The sequence below is a fragment of the Eurosta solidaginis genome, chromosome 3 (genome assembly GCF_040869045.1).
Source record: "Eurosta solidaginis isolate ZX-2024a chromosome 3, ASM4086904v1, whole genome shotgun sequence".
Taxonomy (NCBI): domain Eukaryota; kingdom Metazoa; phylum Arthropoda; class Insecta; order Diptera; family Tephritidae; genus Eurosta; species Eurosta solidaginis.
The window spans coordinates 166,083,570-166,103,135 of NC_090321.1; the positions used below are offsets into that span (position 1 = coordinate 166,083,570).

A 19,566-nucleotide genomic window follows, 5' to 3' on the forward strand; every position below is an offset into this window, starting at 1 on the left:
ATAGAAGCTTTTTTTTTTTTTGTTTTTAATGAGGGGGATATTTGTCTGACCGTTTATGAAATTTATATATTATATATGGCAGTCTAATGCTTTAAGTGCAAGAAAGGAATGTTCATTAATCTGGAATCTTCACTTTCTGTTTTTTAGTTAAGATGATTATTCTCAAGCTCAGCAACTGTTAAGAAATAATGATTGGAGAAGTGTGCTAGTTCTAAAATTGGGCTCTAATGTGACTGTTTATTGGGATGGAACAGATGTGAGTTAAGAATTCCTGAACGGTTGCACACTGATTTACCTTATCCCACGCGTGCATTTAAGTCAAGTGCGTATTATCTTTAGAACGACAAATACCAAATATACACGGTATAAAATGTTATATTGTCGAAACTTCGTTTTTAAAGACGGGTTCATTGCATGGTTCCAGAGTTTGTGAAAGGTAAAGCGAAGCAAAAAGTTGAGATATTTTTTACATATGATTCACTTATCTGTCAAATTCGACGAGTCGAAGAACTAATTATAAATTTACCACTTTACCGTTTCGCCACCAACACTTCAAAAGCTGCTTTTACCAAACTTTTAACTTTACCCAAGATGGCTGTTCAACAGCAGGAATTAGCAAAACTTTTAACAGATATAATTTATATATAAACAAGTTCACAAGTACATTGCAAGTTCTGATTTTTTAAATGGAATATTTTTTTAACTTAAAACTTATTGAAAGTTGTTATTTTCTGTTCTGCAAAAAAAAAAAAATACTGTGTCGAAAGGTAAGAAAATGTCTGAAATATCTTTTCTAATTTAATATGAAAATGGGCTTTCTTTTGGTTTTCGGTAAGTGCCAAAAATGCAATACAGTTAAAATTTTTACTAAAATCGCGTTATATTTACTCAAAAATAAAACTTTCCCGTTCGACACAGTTCCCAAAAATCAGTAATTGCTAGTTTTTTCTATTGGCGGAATAATTTTTTCGGTCTGGTATGATTTGTAAAAAAAAAAATATCGAAATAAGAGGGCAAATTCCAGGACTCTAGAATGCGCGGAGTATACTTATTCCACTTTTTCCAGACCAAGTTCAAAACACCCAGAGAACGCATCTCTGATAATTTCCCCGAGTGTACCCCTCAAAAATTTTTATATCTGCGGTTTCGATGAAAATTTAGAAATTTTGTTCTATTGGCTTCGCCAAAAAAGCAAGACTTGAAAACAATGGATTGAGTTTAAAAATTTAGTATTTCTGCCATATGTACATGATCGAGTTTTGTACTTATTCCACTTTTTCTAGACCAAATGAGACGGATGCATGGTAAACTTGGGGAAATAACTTCATTTCGATACTTTGCTATATTTTGTCGACTTTCTTTATTCCGTAAAAAGTATTTTCGAAATTTATGGTTTCGGTAAGTTATGATTTCGATATTATTAGTTGCGAATTATCATACGGATACTTAAATTTATATTTAAAAAAAATTTATAACAATTTTATTAGTTTAACTTAAGTTTCGAAAGGAATAGAATTCAATCACGCGTATTCGAAGGAGTGTGTCGCAAATAGTTAAATAATTACTACGTAAAGAGGTTGCCAGTATTATCACCAATAGACATTAATGCTTATGAAAGCTACATATTATTATATTACTTTAATTCACAATTGCACTAACCAACACTTTTTTCGAAACAATGTTTTTCACTGATTTGGATATAATATATATCACCTTAACTAATCTAAAAACGTAAGTAGCAGGAGCAACGGAGTTATGTTACTTTCATCTGCGTGCATGCAGATAATTTTAAAAGAAATGTTTTTGCTTCTCCTGTAAAATTTTTAGTATGTTTATTAGGTTTGAATTAAATCAACGGTATGTAATATAGTAATATGCATAATATTTTTTTCGTAAGCACACAAAAACCTTATGCACCAACACCAAGCCACATTAACACCAACATATGTATAATTTAATTTTCCTATTTAAATAAATGTTTATATTTAAAGTAATGTACTAAAATCTATTTGAAATAATCGGAATATATCATCTAACTTTTTGACAATTATGTAACCACATAGTTTAGACGCAAATCAAAACTCAATTTCATTAAAAAAAAACGTGACTATTAATGCTGCTGGAAAGTTAAACTCTAAAATACAATTATTTTCAATCTATCACTTTAAACAAAATTTTGAAAATTGTGCGTATTGTAACGATAGAAAGTACATTAACATCTACAATTTGAGACAATGAATGCCAAAATGTCACTATCATACAAAATTATTAAAAAAAAAAATTATAAATAAATAATGTTAAACCTAGTTATTACACGATTGCTAGCTAACAACTTAGATGTGATTTTAAATGCAGATTCTTGCTATCTTTACATATGTTAGCATTTCTAATGTTTACCCCTTGAATGTATCTTTAAATAATGTCTTTAAATTAGTAGATAGTACTAGATCGTCACACGATGTTTAGGGGTACGAACGCGGGAGCTTAGAATTTCTTTGAAATTTTTGCAGTCTTACTTGTCGTCCCATGTCCGTCTGCAGTAGTGATCGTGTGAGTCTGTTGAGATGCGGCAAGCGCTCGTTTCATTAATATCTCGTTGCATTCCTCTGCAGTGAGATGAATCGGCCCGATGGGACTGAAATGTGTTTTAGCGCCAGCTGTTGTAGTTAGAATGGTTTGTGACTTCGTGTCGACGATACCATTTGTCAGGGAGTGTGACTGATCTGATTGATCTACAAGTAGGTCTAAATCAAAAGCAAATATTTTTGTTTTGTTTTGAAACACTATTAAATATACTCGATTGGTGTGCATGGACTTGGATGCTTACAATTTTTGTCGCAGTTAATACTGAGCACTTGTTGTTCTTGTTTCTTCACCACCGTAGGTGTAGTAGTACCTGCAGTTATGACTCTGCAATAAAAAAGAAAGGAAAAATAACCGTATCAGTAAAGGAAGAATAGAAAGCGAATCTTAATGAATTACCGTTGCGCCCCTGGTGTAAATGGTTCGTTCACCACAAACATACGACGAACAACACCTCCTTTTTGTGCAGTCAATCCTCCCTTAACATCCTTCTGTACAGTTAAAGATCCATCTGTCGACAATAAATATGGCATCTGCAAGACATTTTTTTGTTAAAACTAAGTTTATAACTTACGACCTATTAATACGATGCCCAGCGATGAAAAAATAATAGAGAAAGTCGTCAAAGACCAGCTTATCGAGTATTTAAACAAATATGAAATTATCATAAGTGAATAATCAGGTTTCAGATCCAAACACTCCTGTGAAGGCGCTCTAAACCTGGTTGTAGCAGAATGGAAGGAAGGAATGTCAAACAGGTTAGTGACAGTCGCAGTGTTCCTAGACCTAAAAAGGGCATTTGAGACTATTGACAGGGTAATACTGCTGAGGAAGTTTCATAACATAGGAGTACGTAATAAAACCCTGGAGTGGTTTAAAAGCTACCTTACTGGAAGGAAGCAGAAAACCATAATTATAAATCAAATTTCCCCTGGAATTGATACTGAGGCCTACCACAAGGATCTGTACCCGCAGCAATACTATTTATTTATTTATTTACAGTCTTGTAGACCTAAATTAGGTACATGTATGTATGAGATCATTATCTAAATGGTAGTGCTTTGCAATAGTTATATAATAATTTCTTAAATTTATTGATATTTGGACATTGTTTTATTTCAAATGGTAGATCATTGTACTCTCTCAATCCCTCGTAGTATATATTGTTCTTGTCGAATTCTGATCGAACAGCTGGCAGACGGAAGTTATTCCTGTTTCTTGTGTGGTAGTCATGAACCTCGTTGTTGTATGTTACTCGGTCATTTACATATTTCGGCAGGTTGCCTAGTTTCATGTTGTGTATGAATTTTAGAGTGTAGTATACAATGAGTTGCTTTACACTCAGCCAATTTAAACTTTCTAACATTTCATGTATTGGGGTATCATATCGTTTTCTAAGAATAAACCGCATTGCTTTATTTTGTTTCACCTGTAGTTTTGCGATGTTCGAGTCGGCTAACATGAATAATATCGAAGGGCAGTATATGAAATGAGGTTCTATAATGGACCTATAAACCATAATTTTATAATATTTGCTGACGTGCTTGCATGTCCGGAACATAAATCCATTTTTTTTTTATATCTTTGCCTCTGTATACTTAAGATGCTCATTGAACTTAAGTTTCTCATCAATTATAATTCCTAGGTATTTAATTTCTTTAACTTTTTGTATGGTACTATTTGCTATTTTCAAGGCTAAATTATTTTCTTCTGCATTCTTTCTTCTCATGGTCATCCATTTCGTTTTTTCAATATTTATTTTAAGCTTATTTTGACACAACCAGTTATAAACAGCATTCAAGTCCGCTTGCATTTTAGTTATAGCTTCAATCTCCGACGAACAACTTATTGTCAATAATGCATCATCTGCGAAGAGTCGTATCTTGCAGTGGCTAAGACAGCTCTTTATATCGTTTATATATACAATGAATAATATTGCAGCAAGAATAGATCCTTGTGGAAGACCTATGTCAACATCAACTTCCGGCGACGATGTGCTTCTAATTATGGTTTTCTGTTTTCTGCCAGTAAGGTAGCTTTTAAACCACCGCAGTGCTGTATTACGTACCCCAATATTATGCAGTTTCCTTAGTAGGATGACCCTGTCGATGGTTTCAAATGCCCTTTTTAGGTCCAGAAAGATCGACACTGTTACTAACTTGTTTGATAGGCTTTGTTTCCATTCCGCTATAACCAGGTTTAGAGCGCTTTCACAAGAGTGTTTAGTTCTGAACCCTGATTGTTCACATATAATAATTTGATTTTTATTCAGGTAATCGAGAAGCTGGTCTTTTACGATTTTCTCTAAAATCTTTTCATCACTAGGCAACGTATTAATAGGCCGTATTTCCTCTGGTTTTTCAGTCCCTTTAACTTTTTCAACTGGTATCACTGTCGATGTTTTCCAGCATGCTGGGACTACACCTTCTCTAAAGCTCTTATTAACAATACATGTATAAGCGTATCCCAAATATTCCATACTGTCTTTATATACACCTTCTGTTACCAGTTTTTTTCCTCTATACTTATTTTTTAAATTAGTTGCTGTTCTCAACAGCTGTTCCACATTTATTTGCTTCAGTTCAAAAACACTCCCCCTAATATCCTCTGTGGCCTCATCTGATGTAGCTGGTTCAATGGTATTACATATTGTTGTGATGCTCTCGACAAAGAACTGATTCAAATGGGTCGCGATATCGGGGTCTCCTTCAATAACTGTACTATTTATTACTATACGTTTTACTTGGGCTGTGTCATGACTCATGTTTATGGCATCTTTAAGACATTTCTATTCATCATATACATAAATGATATTAAAAACTGTCTGAGCCATTGCAAGATTACGGTGTTTGCAGATGATGCACTATTGACTGTTAGCTTTGCATCGCAGAGAGAAGCTACGTCCAAGATGCAAGAGGACTTAGACGCAGTTGTTTCAAACAGGCTTAAAATAAATACAGGCTTAAAATAAATATTGACAAAACAAAATTTATGATATTAAAGAGGAAATCTTCCGTAGAAGAAAATACGTCGCTGAAAATAGCAAATTGTACGATTCATAAAGTAAATGAAATGAAATACCTTGGAATAATAATTGATGAGAAACTAAAGTTTAATGAGCACCTCAAATATACAGAAGCTAAAATATCAAAAAAAAAAATCGGATTCATGTTTCGAACCTGTAAACATGTGAGCTATTTGTATATATGTAATGGTATATAGATCCATTATAGAACCTCACTTCATATATTGCCCTACAATTTTATTCACATTAGCGGATTCGAATATCTCAAAACTTCAGGTGAAGCAAAATAAAGCAATGCGGTATATATACTACGAAGGACTGAGAGAATACAACGATCTTCCAGTTGAAATAAAACAATGCCAAAACATCAATGAATTTAAGAAATTATTGTATAATTATTGCAAAGAACTACCTTTTAGATAATGATCTCATAGAGATACAAATAAGTTAGGTCTACAAGACTGTATAAAATTAAATAAATAAAAAAATAAATAAATAAAAAAAAAATAAATAAATAAATATAAACATCTGATACAAAAAACGATTCTTGACATCAAGTTCCTCTAAATTTATCTCATTTGCAATAACCTAAAAGGAAATGTTTTTGGTTTAAAACATGAGATTTTTTTGATAGGATTCCACGAGGCCTAAAAATGACCGTCCAATAAAACGCCAAATATAAAAACGTCATTATGATTGGTCAACTGATTTAAAGATAAAGAAAAGTATGAAAATGGCAGATGTACCTTTCCGAAAGTTCAGAGTAATATATTTTTGTAGTTTTACCTATATAAGAATAAGTAAGAGACCTTTGTGCAAGGGCGAACGCTAATGTACCACTAGAGACGCGGCATGTTCGACAATATTCCAAGTTTACAGAAAGCCGTTGAGTCTGCTGACATGTGAATGCCTTCATTATCTGCAGGTTCTTTTGGCGAAGCTTGGAATAATTTAACAGCGTATTATTAAGTATTGGTTCAATATTCCAGCTTTTTAAAACTAACTTACATATGTATATTTATAGTAATGGTAATACTACTGTCCGAATTCCTTTCCCCTGCGGGCTAGGGGTTAAAATATGCCCGCGGTAGGTATACCAGAGAGTAAAAGGCAATAATAATACCATAGCTTATTTAATCCATGAGCGGTGTATTACTCGAAAGGGGAAATGTGGAAGCGGTTTATCACTTGTGCGACCCTATCATGGTCGTTAAAAACTGTGCCCGTGGGGAACAAGAAAAGCCAGATGTGACCTGTACATAATGTATCGCGTGATGCTTGTGTACAGGTCTGTTGTTGTAGCGATAAGGACACTCCCCGAGGGCCTTGGGAGTGTTATAGAGTTGATGGTCCTTTGCCGGATGCAGATCCGGTACGTTCCGGTACCAAGCCCGACCATCTCGAGAACGACAACGTAGGGTCCTAACCACTAGACGATCACGGCCAAACAAGAAACAAATTACATCGAAATTTCAACAATGTTATATTGGAAACATAGAAATATATTATATAGCATTAAAATTTAATAGTAAGAATAAGAGCAATAATAAGATCTTACACTGGGGAATACATCACATTCCCCTCAGCATGATTTCGGAATGCACTGGATTCCAATCGACTTGCTGTTGGAATGCAACAAGATTCCAATCAGCATGTCGTGGGAATTCGTCGGATTACTGACGTAATGTGTAATGTGGTATGTCATCACAATGCATAAAAAGTAACATGACTAGCGTTGTTGGAATGAACCGTATTCCAATCAACTCGACGCCTGACCCATAAAAATAATTTAATTTAATTTAATTTATTTATTATTACGGCTGTTTAGGCCTAAAACTTAAACTACTAAGTACAATTCATTATTATATCACTTATTTCTATTGAATATGCTGTTGGAATGCCATGTGATTCCGATCAGCATATTTACTGGCGTGACAAACGGACGAGTCTGGGAGCCAGTCATTTAAAGAAGATTGGAAGGGAAGCGTTTCCAACCCTCCAGTGCTCCCAGCTTAAGGCAACGAAATTTGGAACTTATATTTTTCAATTATATTTGTATTTTAAGCTGTCGGAATGTATACGATTCCAGTCAGTATCTCGTGAGAAAGCATCTTTTTAACGTTGCTGGAATGCACCAGATTCCAATTAACACTGTACTGTTGTTGTTGTTGTAGCAATGCTCGCCCCACCTAATAGCCGCGACCGATCACAAATTGTCATCAATATCCTCTAACGGGAGTCCAAGGAAACTTTCCGTTTCAACAGGGGTGGACCATAAGGAAAGGGGTGTTAGAGGCGTTGGTTCCACATTACAATTAAAGAGATGGTTGGTGTCATGTGGGAACACATTGCAAGCGGGGCATACATTTTGTATGTCGGGGTTGATTCTGGATAGGTAAGAGTTTAACCTGTTTCAGTATCCAGAACGAAGTTGAGCAAGAGTGACACGCGTTTCCCTGGGGAGTATGCGTTCTTCTTCTGCGAGTTCTGGATATTTTTCTTGAAGTACTGGATTCACCGGGCAATTCCCGACATAAAGGTCCGACGCCTGTCTATGGAGTTCACCAAGGACCTGCTTGTGTTTTTTCGCTTCATACGGCTGGGTAATCAGGTGCCGTATTTCCTCAAAATGCTTTCGGAGATTACTCCTTAGGCCCCTAGGCGGTGCTGGTTCGTCAATCAGATGTCTGTTGGGATGCCCAGGTTTCTGGGTATTCAACAGAAACTGTTTGGTCAGCATCTCATTTCTCTCCCTGATGGGGAGTATTCTCGCCTCATTATGCAGATGGTGTTCTGGGGACATAAGAAGACAGCCCGTGGCGATTCTGAGAGCAGTATTTTGGCAGGCCTGTAGTTTCTTCCAGTGGGTGGTTTTGAAGTTTCGTTTCTGAATTGCACCGATGCCTGCCGACCACCCAGATAATTTGCGGTCCACCTTTTAAGACATGGGGGAAGGGTAGACCCTTCCAGGTCTTGCAGTATCGAGCCATGGTTGACCGTATCAAAAGCTTTTGATAGGTCTAACGCTACGAGTACTGTTCTATGGTGGGGATATTGATTCAAACCGCAATTTATCTGGGTGCTAATGACATTTAGCGCGGAGGTAGTGCTATGGAGTTTTCTGAAGCCATGCTGATGAGGGGCTAGCTGCAAATGTGCTTGGAAATAAGGGAGCAAAATGGCTTCAAGCGTCTTTGCCACTGGCGATAGGAGAGATATCGGACGATATGACTCACCTACGTTAGCTGGTTTCCCAGGCTTTAGTAGCGGGAACACCTTGGCCATTTTCCATTCCTCGGGTATGACAAAGGTGGAAAGAGACAGGTTGAAGACATGCGCTAAATATTTGAAACCCTCTTTCCCTAGGTTTTTAAGCATCGGCATGGCTATGCCGTCTGGGCCCACTGCTTTGGATGGTTTAGCGCGACCAATGGCGTCCGCAACCTCTCTAGCGGTGATGGTAATTGGTGACGCGCTGAGTTTGTGTTTATGTGCGTGTCTATTGGCTCTCCGTCTATCTTTGTCGACCGTAGGATGCATTATATATTGTCGGCAGAAAGCGCTCGCGCATTTTTTCGCATCCGACAGCACCTTATCGCCAAAGGCGATGGAAACTTTGTCTTTGTGCTTAGTCGGATTCGATAGGGACTTTACGGTGGACCAAAGTTTACCTACACCGGTAGAGGTTACAACCTCTTAGGTGCTCTTCCCATTTCGCCCGCTTGTGTTCGTCCACAAGCAATCTGATGCGTTGGTTTATATCCCTTATTTGGGGGTCGCCTGGATCAAGCTGTCTTATAAGGTCGCGTTCCCTCGCTAAGCTCGCGGCCTCCGCCGGGAAGTGGGGCCGGATTTCGGGAATTCTCCCGGCGGGAATGAAATGTGCCGAGGCGGATTCAATGACCTTACGGAAGGCACGCTCCCCTTGGCGGGCATCAGTCGGGATAGGGAGGGCAGCAAAGCTGCTGTCTGTTGCAGATTTATATTCTTCCCACTTTCCTTTTTTGAAGTTTATGAAAGTGCGTTTTTCGGTGAGGATGAAGTCGGCGGTACGCTCGAACGAAATAAGTATGGGCAGGTGGTCGGATGCCAATGTTACCATCGGCTGCCAGTTGACGCAGTTTACGAGTTCTGCGCTCACGATTGAGATATCTGGTGAGCTATGACAGCTTCTTACCATACGTGTGGGGGCGTCTCCGTTTATTGTGCAGAACGTCGTTTCGTCTATTTGATCCGCCAACATCTCACCCCTACTGTCCGCCCGCAAGTTTGAATGCCATAGGTCGTGATGGGCATTGAAATCGCCTAAGATAATGCGATTGTTGCCAGTGAGTAAGGCCTCGATATTAGGGCGGTATCCACTGGGGCAACAGGTGACAGGAGGGATGTAGATGTTGATGATTTCTAGATTTGCATCGCCTGACCGGACAGATAGGCCTTGACGTTCTAAGACATTGTCCCTGCGGTCGATGCCAGGATCAAATATATAATATTGCACAGAGTGGTGTATAATAAACGCGAGGCCGCCTCCATTTCCGCTCTCGCGGTCTTTCCTGTGGACATTATAACCAGAGCAGGTCTGCAATGCAGATCTTGCTGTGAGTTTAGTCTCTTGAATCGCAGCAATGCGGATGTTGTGCCGCTTCATGAAATCGACTATCTCCGTAATCTTCCCAGTTAGTACATTACAGTTGAACTGCAGAATTCTGAAGTGCATGAGGGGTGACGCCGCCACTCTAGGGGTAAGTGACGGGTGACTACGCCTAGGTTGTGGAAGGCCAGGACGCAATTGCTGTTGTGGCCTTGGGACTGGGCGCCCTTGGGCAAGCATTGGGGTACCCGGATGATTTGGGTTTGCGACCTGGCAACATGGCGCGATGAAACCCGTCGAGGGTTTGTCGTCGCGGAGACCAGAACATCTAGGAAAGTGGCACCACCCAAGGCAGGAGCTGCATTGAGCGGATGTGGCAAACCAATATATTCTGTGCTGGCAGACGGTGCAAACGGAGGCAGGGACTAAGAGTCTGTTTCCCTGACCTGCACGATTGCTGCCAGAAAAGAGGGGGGAAGAAGACGGGGGCAGGGGCTGATGCTCAGCATTGCTACCAGCTCTACTACGAAGGTAGTAGTTATGAGTGGTATCAGCTGTTTGAGTTGTTGGCGCCGTGGGGCGCGAGCAGCAGCGGGTACTTGTTGTGGCTTGATGAGCAGCGAAGCTCCTGGAAGGTAGTGGGGATACGCTTAGGCGTAGACTACGGGACGCCCTTGGGCGTGAGCAGCAAGGAGCCACAAAAGATTTATAAAAGTTACGTGGACGTCGGGTTTTGGGATCAAGCCCAGAACAATCTGTCCGATGCAACCATCCCTTGCACGAGAGACACTGAACAGAGTATGACCGTCCTAAAAAGATTCTTTTCTGGCAAATGCAACAAAACCATTTCTCAGGACCGGGATCAGGAGACGGACCCGGATTGGGTTCGATAATTTCCCGGAGTAAGAGAATATGTAGCAGTCCTGCTGCAAGGAGCTGCTGGGAGGATGACAATTTGTGGGAGGGACGAAACAAATTAAATGGGGTCACACTGAAATGACAGTCCTTGGTCGGGAAAAAACCCGAGTCGCTCCGGTACATAGAACCGACTGCCTTGGGAAGCGCCAAGTACTGTCTTCTTTCTTTTTAATGATTCAGGTTGAAAAACTTATATATCCAATCCATCCTTATACGATATCGGGCATGTTTTTTTACGGAAGAAATAATGCCGGCATACGGGCCCATATGGGATATTCCCTGCTATGCTGCAGATGGCCGAGGCAACGATTATAGAATGGCTAAGAATAATGTTTGAGGGTTACATAAAACTGAACCACGTCCCGCAATCTTGGAGCACGGGTCGAGTAGTCTACAGGCCTATTAGTTTGAAATCTTTTCTAGTCAAAACCCCAGAGAGATTAATAGACTTGTATATAAAATCAAAATGAACGAGGAATTATTCTCTTCAGCACAACATGCTTGCATATGGTGGTTATGAATGCCCTAGGAGTTTTTCTGGACATTGCCGGAGCTTTCAACAATGTCTCGAAAAGAGCAATCATGGACAGTCTCAACTCGATTAATTTCATCTAGCTTTAGCAAATTGGATCTGCTCCATGTTAAGCTGCAGAATAATCACATCGCAATGGGGTCTGTGCGAGGCAACGAAATCTGTAAATAGAGGAATGCCACTGGGTGGGGTTTTATCACCAATGCTACGGACACTGGTTATAAACCAATTGCTTAGGCGGTTCGACGGAGGAACAGTCAAACTTACGGCATATGCAGATGACGTTTCTGTCATCATAAGCGGCAGGTGCCTAACAACACTAAGCCATCTGATGGATCACGCACTTCGGGATGTACATGTCTGGGCATCTCGAGTCGGGTTAACCGCTAGGAAACCCCCAATATAGTATTATTTATTAGGAAATATGATGTTCCTAATTGGACTAAGCCTTGGCTTGGAGGGGTTACCCTGCAAGAAAAATATAGCACAAAGTATCTAGGAGTTATACTAGAGAGTAAGATGTCGTGGAAACTCCATGTGGAACAGAGAGCGAAGAAAGCCTCGCAGCACTCTGTGCATGCAAGAGGATGCTAGGATGCACGTGGGGCCTATCACCCAAACTCTCTCATTGTATATTTACGGCAATTGTCAAAATCATACTTCACTATCGGTTTCTTGTTTGGTTGGCAGCGACACAAAAAAGTACGTATACCAAAACCTTGTGAGGGTATGCAGAGTATGCTTGCCATAACCATATCATAGCAAACCAATTAGTTTTTGGTTTTTAGCCATATCCGTAACCTAAAAATATTTGAGTTGGAAAATTTATTAACTTTTTTGTAGATTTTATTTATTGTTTTTTATACGTTTTGACCATGATGGAATAATGGTTTTGACTAAGAGACTTATTTTAGGTAACATATGTTTGTAATTTTTTGCGTTTTCTTCATTTTTATGAAATTTTTACGATTTTTAGGTTAAGGCACCAATAACTGATGCCAATTTGATATGGATAAGTAAAAATATGGTTATGACTATGTCAACTTTAACTCGGGCTTTAAGGGCTCGGTGTAGCTTGAGTACAGGCCTCATTGGCACAGCAGTATAGCGCCATCTAATATCGGGCAAACGGAACATATGGTCGCGTGCCAGAGCTTCGAAAGAGATATCGGGGCCACAATGGAGCCGGAGCGTTGGTGCAGGAGTGCAAAAATTAAAGATATGCTATACACGTGTACATAGATGGTTCCAAATTAAAGGAAGGGGTTGGGTCTGCTGTTTACTGTGTCGAGCCAGAAATAAGTAGATCCTCTGAGCAGAAATTCTGGAGAAAACGTGTTTAAGTTGCAGTCGAGCCAATTTATATATTGATAGTCAGGCCGAGATTTAGGCAATAATTTCACGCAGTACTTCATCAAGAAGTGTTCCGGAATGCAAAGAAGCATTGGAAAAACTTCGCTCAGGCTTGACCACACATATTTACTGGGTTCCTGGTAAAGGAGGGTGCATCACTCGGAGATAACATATAATTTGCCGCTCGATCGTCAATCAAGCGATCGTTCCTTGTGACAGTCACAAGGTCTTTGACGTGACTTTAGTGAATCATTTTGTTCTACGCATCCCGGTAAGTTCACATAATTTAAAAGAAACGAACTGAAGAAGTCCGCAAGCCTGTCAAAACCTTTTGACATTCGAAAATAAATTAGCGTTGGGTAATAGTCTAGTTGAGGGGTCGACTGCTAATACGCTACCAAAAATATCGAGAGAGGTGTCAAAAGACGCGTATTAATCTCGAGAACAATAATCCGATGGCGGAAAAGAAAAATTTTTCATTTTCATTTTCATTTCATTTCATTTATTTATTACGGCAAAAAAGCCTAATTCATAAATTAAATTATATTACAATTTACTATCTTATTGCTAAGGTTTTACAATATTCATAAAGTTTTGCTTTAAAAGCCCCGATTTCATTACAACTTTTTATATCTATAGGCAGTTCATTGAAACTTTTTAGACCTTTATAAAAAATATTTTGCTGATCTATTTCAGTTCTGAATAAAGGCAGTTTGAAATTGTGTTTATTCCTTGTATTAATGTTATGTGTTTGCTTAACTAATACTACGTTTTTACTTAGATATTCAGGTACATTTTCACTTTTAATATTAAATATCTCTGTCCGAAGATATTTGCAGTTGAAGTTGGCGATTTCTATGTGGTTGTTGTGTGTACCCCCAAAAAAAATTGTGCAACACCGTGGCGGTAGCCACGGTTATACCCCACACCCGGACTTGGCATGGCGTAGCCCAGGGTTATTTTTTATAAGGGCGGCCAAAGGCCGCCAACGCAGAAATGTGTTCTGCCCGAAAATACTATGGATCCGACCCCCGGTTTCGGAGGTACCCGCGGGTCTTTTTTCGGTTTTTCGTTAATCAGCCCAATTCTAAACGAAAATTCCGTGCGAGTTTTTTCCCTTCTCCCATTCCTCGTATTCTAAATAAAAATTCCTTGTGAGTTTTTTCACTTCTCCCTTTCCTACTATTCTGAACAATGTTCGAAAAAGCGGAAACCGGGTATGGGAGAAAAGTAGGTATTATGAATGTGAGGGAGAGGGAGATTTCTCTACCATTTCATAGGAGTTTTTTCACTAGTTAAATTAAAGGGAATGCATCAAAATAGTTAAAGGATATTGGTTCTTTTAAGAAAGAACACTTATTTGTACAAACTTGTGCTAAATTATGTATTTACATTATACCCCAATATTCTCACTGTTAATACAACAAAAACAACAACAACAACAACAACAACAACAACAACAACCACAATATTTATTTTAAGTCGAAAAGTATATCATAAGCAACGGTAGAGCTCTTGGTATACATATTTGATGCAGCCATCCAGAAATTGTGCAAGGATTTTTAATAAGGCTTAAATAGCTTTTGGCATATGAAGAAGTAGGAATTCAACTCAACTTGGCCGCCAGAAAATTGCTTTGCTGAACGAAAGCCGGCAACTCCGGCAGATTTGTGTTATGCGGCCGTCTTCTTCTTATGTTCCGCTGCTGATGTTGCTGTGGCACCAATTCATTATTAATTTCAGTGAATACCACATGAAATGCAATTAATACTGCGCATTGTTTATATTTTATTTCTTAATTTCCAACAAATTTGCAACAATAATTAAACTTTTTAATCTTTTAAACAAAATAAGAAATGTGCAACGAAATTTCAATTGACAAAACAGCTGACTTCGAAAATTCGAAATTCCTGTTCCCCAATTATTGTTCTCCCTAGGAGAACAGAATTCAAGGAATTTTTCCGCGGGAATAAAAAAATCCGCGAGAACAAATTTCCGCGAGAATATTTAGAATTGGTCTGAATATCTTTTGAACGCGTTAAAATTTTTATTTTCCGCCTTCGGATTATTAATACTGATGTCAGGACGCGTTGTTTGACACCTCTCTCGATATTTTTGATAGCGTATTAGCAGTCGACCCCTCAACTAGACTATTACGGGATTTAAGGGGTTGTGTAGCGCAATATATAGCTTCTCCAACCCAATTGTCAACCTCACCTTCGAGCGGTGAATCCCGTTTCACTAACAGACGAGGCTCTGGCGACCCCAAGCTCCTCATGGAACTTGGGGGTGGGGAGGGAGGGATGGCCTGAAGGTTCAATGTGGCCATATAAATCGTTCCCGAGATGGTCGGGCCAGCACCTTAATGGTGCTGTGTTACCGGAGCGTATCGGATCTGTATCCGGCAAAGGACCATCACATCGATAACACTCCCCAAAGCCTTCGGGGAGTAACCTAATCGCTACAACAACAACAACACCAACAACAACAACAACAGACTATTACCTAGCGTTGAAATGCTGTTTAAAACCGGGCATCCTAGGCAAGCCGTTGGTTTTATTATTATATCCGCAAGCACTACGAATAGATTCGTATAAGATTTCCGATGGGTTCGAAATATTTGAACAAAAAAGTATAGTGCAACATACTTAGATGCGTTTTGTTAGAACCATCCTTTATAGACAGAGCAATTCAATTTCAAACTTCACAGGCTAAGGTGTTGCGCACCCGACTCCCTCCTTTTTTTTCAAAGGCCATCAGTTTACAAATGAAGCATGTCCAATCAGACTACTTACAACGGGAAAATGTAAACAAACAAATACAAATCTCCTTTTACACACACATCGCAAACAGAGAGCGCGCATCTTGCCACAATTGAACTTTTACCAGTATATTTTTGCGCCAAAAAATCGACAATACAAAATATACAACACATCCATCCATGCATTTCTTTGTGTGAATTCAGCAAAGCCAAAATGCGGTGCGTGTGTGTGTAATTGCCTCTGATATTGTGTACAGTGTTGCATTTACACAAATTCTTCAAACAGAGGCAAAAAAAAATCTGATTGAATCCACTTACCAAACGAAATTCCCATCCATTCAATGGGTTGAAAACGTTCCATGCTCACGAATTTTTGTGGCATGAACTGACGATAGTGCTGATTGCTTCCCGAACACTTTTCGCAATTTGTAGCGAAGTTTTGACGAAAAAATGCAACCTTGCGCGTGGCTTTAAGTGCCTCGCCATGTCCGCCACAATTTGCCCAAAACGAAGCGAATTTAAGTAGTCGCCATTTTAAAATTAATCTTCTATTCAAATATACATATATATATGTATGAAGAAATATGTATATGGCTATGATTTTCAATATTTTCGTTTTAAATTCTAATCTCAAGTCATTATCAAAACGAAAAATATGTGAATACAAAACAAATGCCAATGCCCACTTATGCATGTGACAAAGCGTTAATACAATGGTGTCGTTACATAAAACCTCGTATACGTATAGTCACATACAATCATCCGCACTTATGTTCAGACACTGTGTACACATGCATATAAAATCTATATACGTGCATATATATAGCGTATGTACGTATATGCACTTCCATTAAAAAGTACACGCACTACGTGTACGAGTATGCATGAAAAGCACAAATCAGTAGGGGGAGTGGAAGGTGTCCGTGTACACAGAGACCAAGTGAGATAGTAGGTTTCTAAAACATTACATTAGTATTGGCACAGGAAAAAACGCTTTTAAATGTTATCTAGAGTTGGAACAGATATCAACAAATTAAAACAAAAATAATAGTCAGGTTTATTATCACTTACAGATTCGCTGCTGACTGTATAATTTATATTTGCCGGAATTTCCAAGACAGACTCCGTACGAGTATTGTCTGCGAAGCCCCAAGTATAGCCGCCGAAGCTCTGTTGTGGGTTACTATGTGCTGCACACATTTTGGCGATGATTGTAATTAGCTTTGCCCGCCTTTTTCACTTTATCATACGAATTTTAAGTTACTCTGTGTTGCTTAGATGATTTTCTTTATTTTTAATAAGCACACAATATATTATTTATCTGTATGTTCCCACGCTGGCAATAAAAAGTGATGTATGCTGCGACCCAACTCGGACTGTACCACTTTGCCACTTGTCAAATACTGTCAACAAGGAATGGAACTTTCAGCGTTCACCAATATGTTGGCTGATTTCTCGATAGATAAGCGTTGAACGCATTAACATAACTTGAAAAATTTATCAAAGGAAAATTAGCTCGCGTTTCCAGCTACATGCGCCATTTTTACACGAATTATCATTATCAATTAGAGAAAATTCAAAGGCACGTTCGCTTACGGTAATTTTATGATTTTATTGCACTATTTAAATTTAATATTAGTTTATACACAATTTTTAGATTTTTAACTCCATTATTACCGCGTAAAAGTTGCTAAACATACACTGAAATTCCACCAAAAATCACTGACGCCATTTTGAAATAGCTTTCTGGAATCAGCTTAGACTCGTTTTTCGCATTAACTCGTGGAGACGAATGTACATTCAGCACGCCCGCGATCTATTCAGCAGCTAACAACTATTTTGTACATAAATCTTGTGGTGACACTATTTTTGTTGCATTAAGTTTTTGGTAAATTATTTTGTTCTTAACCATTAAACACAATATTCTGAGAAAAATGGCCAGCACAGGATTCGTAGAAAAAATGTCACACGAAAAGAATACTTGGTATGATTTTCACGGATAGGTGGCGAAGCATCGAACATTCAGCAGCGTACAGAGTTGCATGTGAAGCTCTAAATACTTTTTAAAAATAAGACCTCAGACCATTGTACATCTTACCAAGTAGCGCAACTAACAGCTGATCGGTGAAAATTCGCACATTCAGTTCCAAAAAAAACTATAGATTATTTAACTCAAATTTTAAAGTGAGGTAATCCTTACGAATTTATGTATATATAGAATATATAAAGCGTTTTTGTTGTTATTAAAACAATATTTTTATTTATATTAAAGCTTTTAACTAATTTTTTTAACTTTGGAAAAACTCCGAACACCATTGCTTCATTATATGTCATTCGACTGCCAATTTCTCTGCCTTCCAATCTATTCGCAACATAGCCTCAATTTAAGCTGCCAAACTATATAGTTCGCAGTCTGCTGTTCTTCCCCTCAACAGTTCTCGGTCTGGGTCGGTGGTACAGACAGCTAATAACACATCGTCTTTAACAACAACAACAACAGCTCCCGCTGCACCTATCCCTCCATTTGCGTCTGTCGCTTCGTCACCGTCCGCTACCACCAGTGAGCGTGCTCGTGATAAATCTGCTACTGCTAATACCAATACCAATGCTTTTGAAAATAATTCTGCTGCCGCTAACACCAATAATGCACGTAAAGTTGTTGTTGGTACTAGAACAAGTTGTGAGCTTGATGTCGCTGCTCGTCTGGAATGGTTTCATGTAGGATCGTTCAAACCGTCCGTAGAAACTACTGACATCGCTACGTATATAGCAAAACATACTTGCATCAAAGAAAACTATATCATGCTATAAATTAATAAAAAAAGATGTAGCGGTAGAGACAGTAAGTAAAGTAAACTTCAAAATTGGAGTTCCGTCCTCAGATAGAGCAAAAATTATGGACTCGGGGCTGTGGCCGTCAAATGTCAAAATCCGGCCGTTTGAGTTTTTTCAAAAGTTTGTCTCGACAGAGGGAGGACAGTGAGTGATGCGCCTATCACAAATCCAAAGCTCCTAATATATTATCACAATGCCCGTGGTCTGCGTACAAAAACAAATGAGCTTTTTCAATCGGCAGCAACCCACGACTTTGATGTCATCATACTCGTGGAAACTTGGCTGACTGCAGATTTTTTATCATCAGAGCTTTTTGATCGTTTTTATAATGTCTATCGAAGGGACAGAGTACTGAAACCGGGGGTAACAAGAGGGGGCGGTATTTTGGTGGCTGTAGCATCTTCTCTGGCAAGTCGTGAAGTGCAACTACACGTTAATGATGCCAACATTGAGCAAATTTGTATTTCTGTAAATATAGGAGAAACGTTCCTTGATAGTATAAATGAAATTTTCTTTATTGCTAGTTACATCCCACCAAATAACAATTATGGAATGTACAAGTCACATATTGATAATATCAGCTTTATTATTGATTCTCTATTACCTCACCAAACGCCCTGTATTTTGGGTGACTTTAATCTGGGTTCTATTCAATGGGTGAGAGATCCTGATGACGGCTTTTTAACCCCCTTTACATCTAAAAAGGATGTCGAGGACTTACTTTGTGATACATTGTACTCCTTTAACCTATCTCAAATTAACGACATTGGAAATGATTTAAACAGAGTGTTAGATCTAATTTTTATAAACAATGATATATCCTGTGATATTTATAAGTGTGATATGCCACTCACCTGTGAATCGGTTCATCACAAAGCAATCTCTATCCAGTTCTCTTTCTATAAATACGATAATAACTCCATTGAACCCGAGTACTATTTCAATTTTTATAAGGCGAATTTTACGGC

At 38.7% G+C, this 19,566-nt stretch overlaps 1 protein-coding gene across 7 annotated transcripts in view; it reads right to left on the reverse strand.

The window, feature by feature from the left end:
- cg (combgap) overlaps positions 1–17,743 on the reverse strand; it is a 72,713-nt gene extending 54,970 nt beyond the window's left edge. For 3 of the 7 annotated variants that reach the window (XR_010951113.1, XR_010951114.1, XM_067773755.1), the window contains exons 1-4: positions 16,835–17,742; positions 2,983–3,116; positions 2,828–2,910; positions 2,517–2,744 (exon numbers count right to left, since the gene is read on the reverse strand). Coding sequence is in view for 5 of the 7 variants with exons in the window: in XM_067773755.1 (XP_067629856.1) it covers positions 2,517–2,744; positions 2,828–2,910; positions 2,983–3,116; positions 16,835–16,963 (574 nt within the window). In the remaining 2 variants the exon portion in view is untranslated. Of the gene's footprint in view, positions 1–2,516; positions 2,745–2,827; positions 2,911–2,982; positions 3,117–16,834 lie in introns of all 7 variants that reach the window. The other 4 variants (XM_067773757.1, XM_067773756.1, XM_067773754.1 and 1 more) reach the window with 3 other exon arrangements.
- Positions 17,744–19,566: the final 1,823 nt, after the last annotated feature.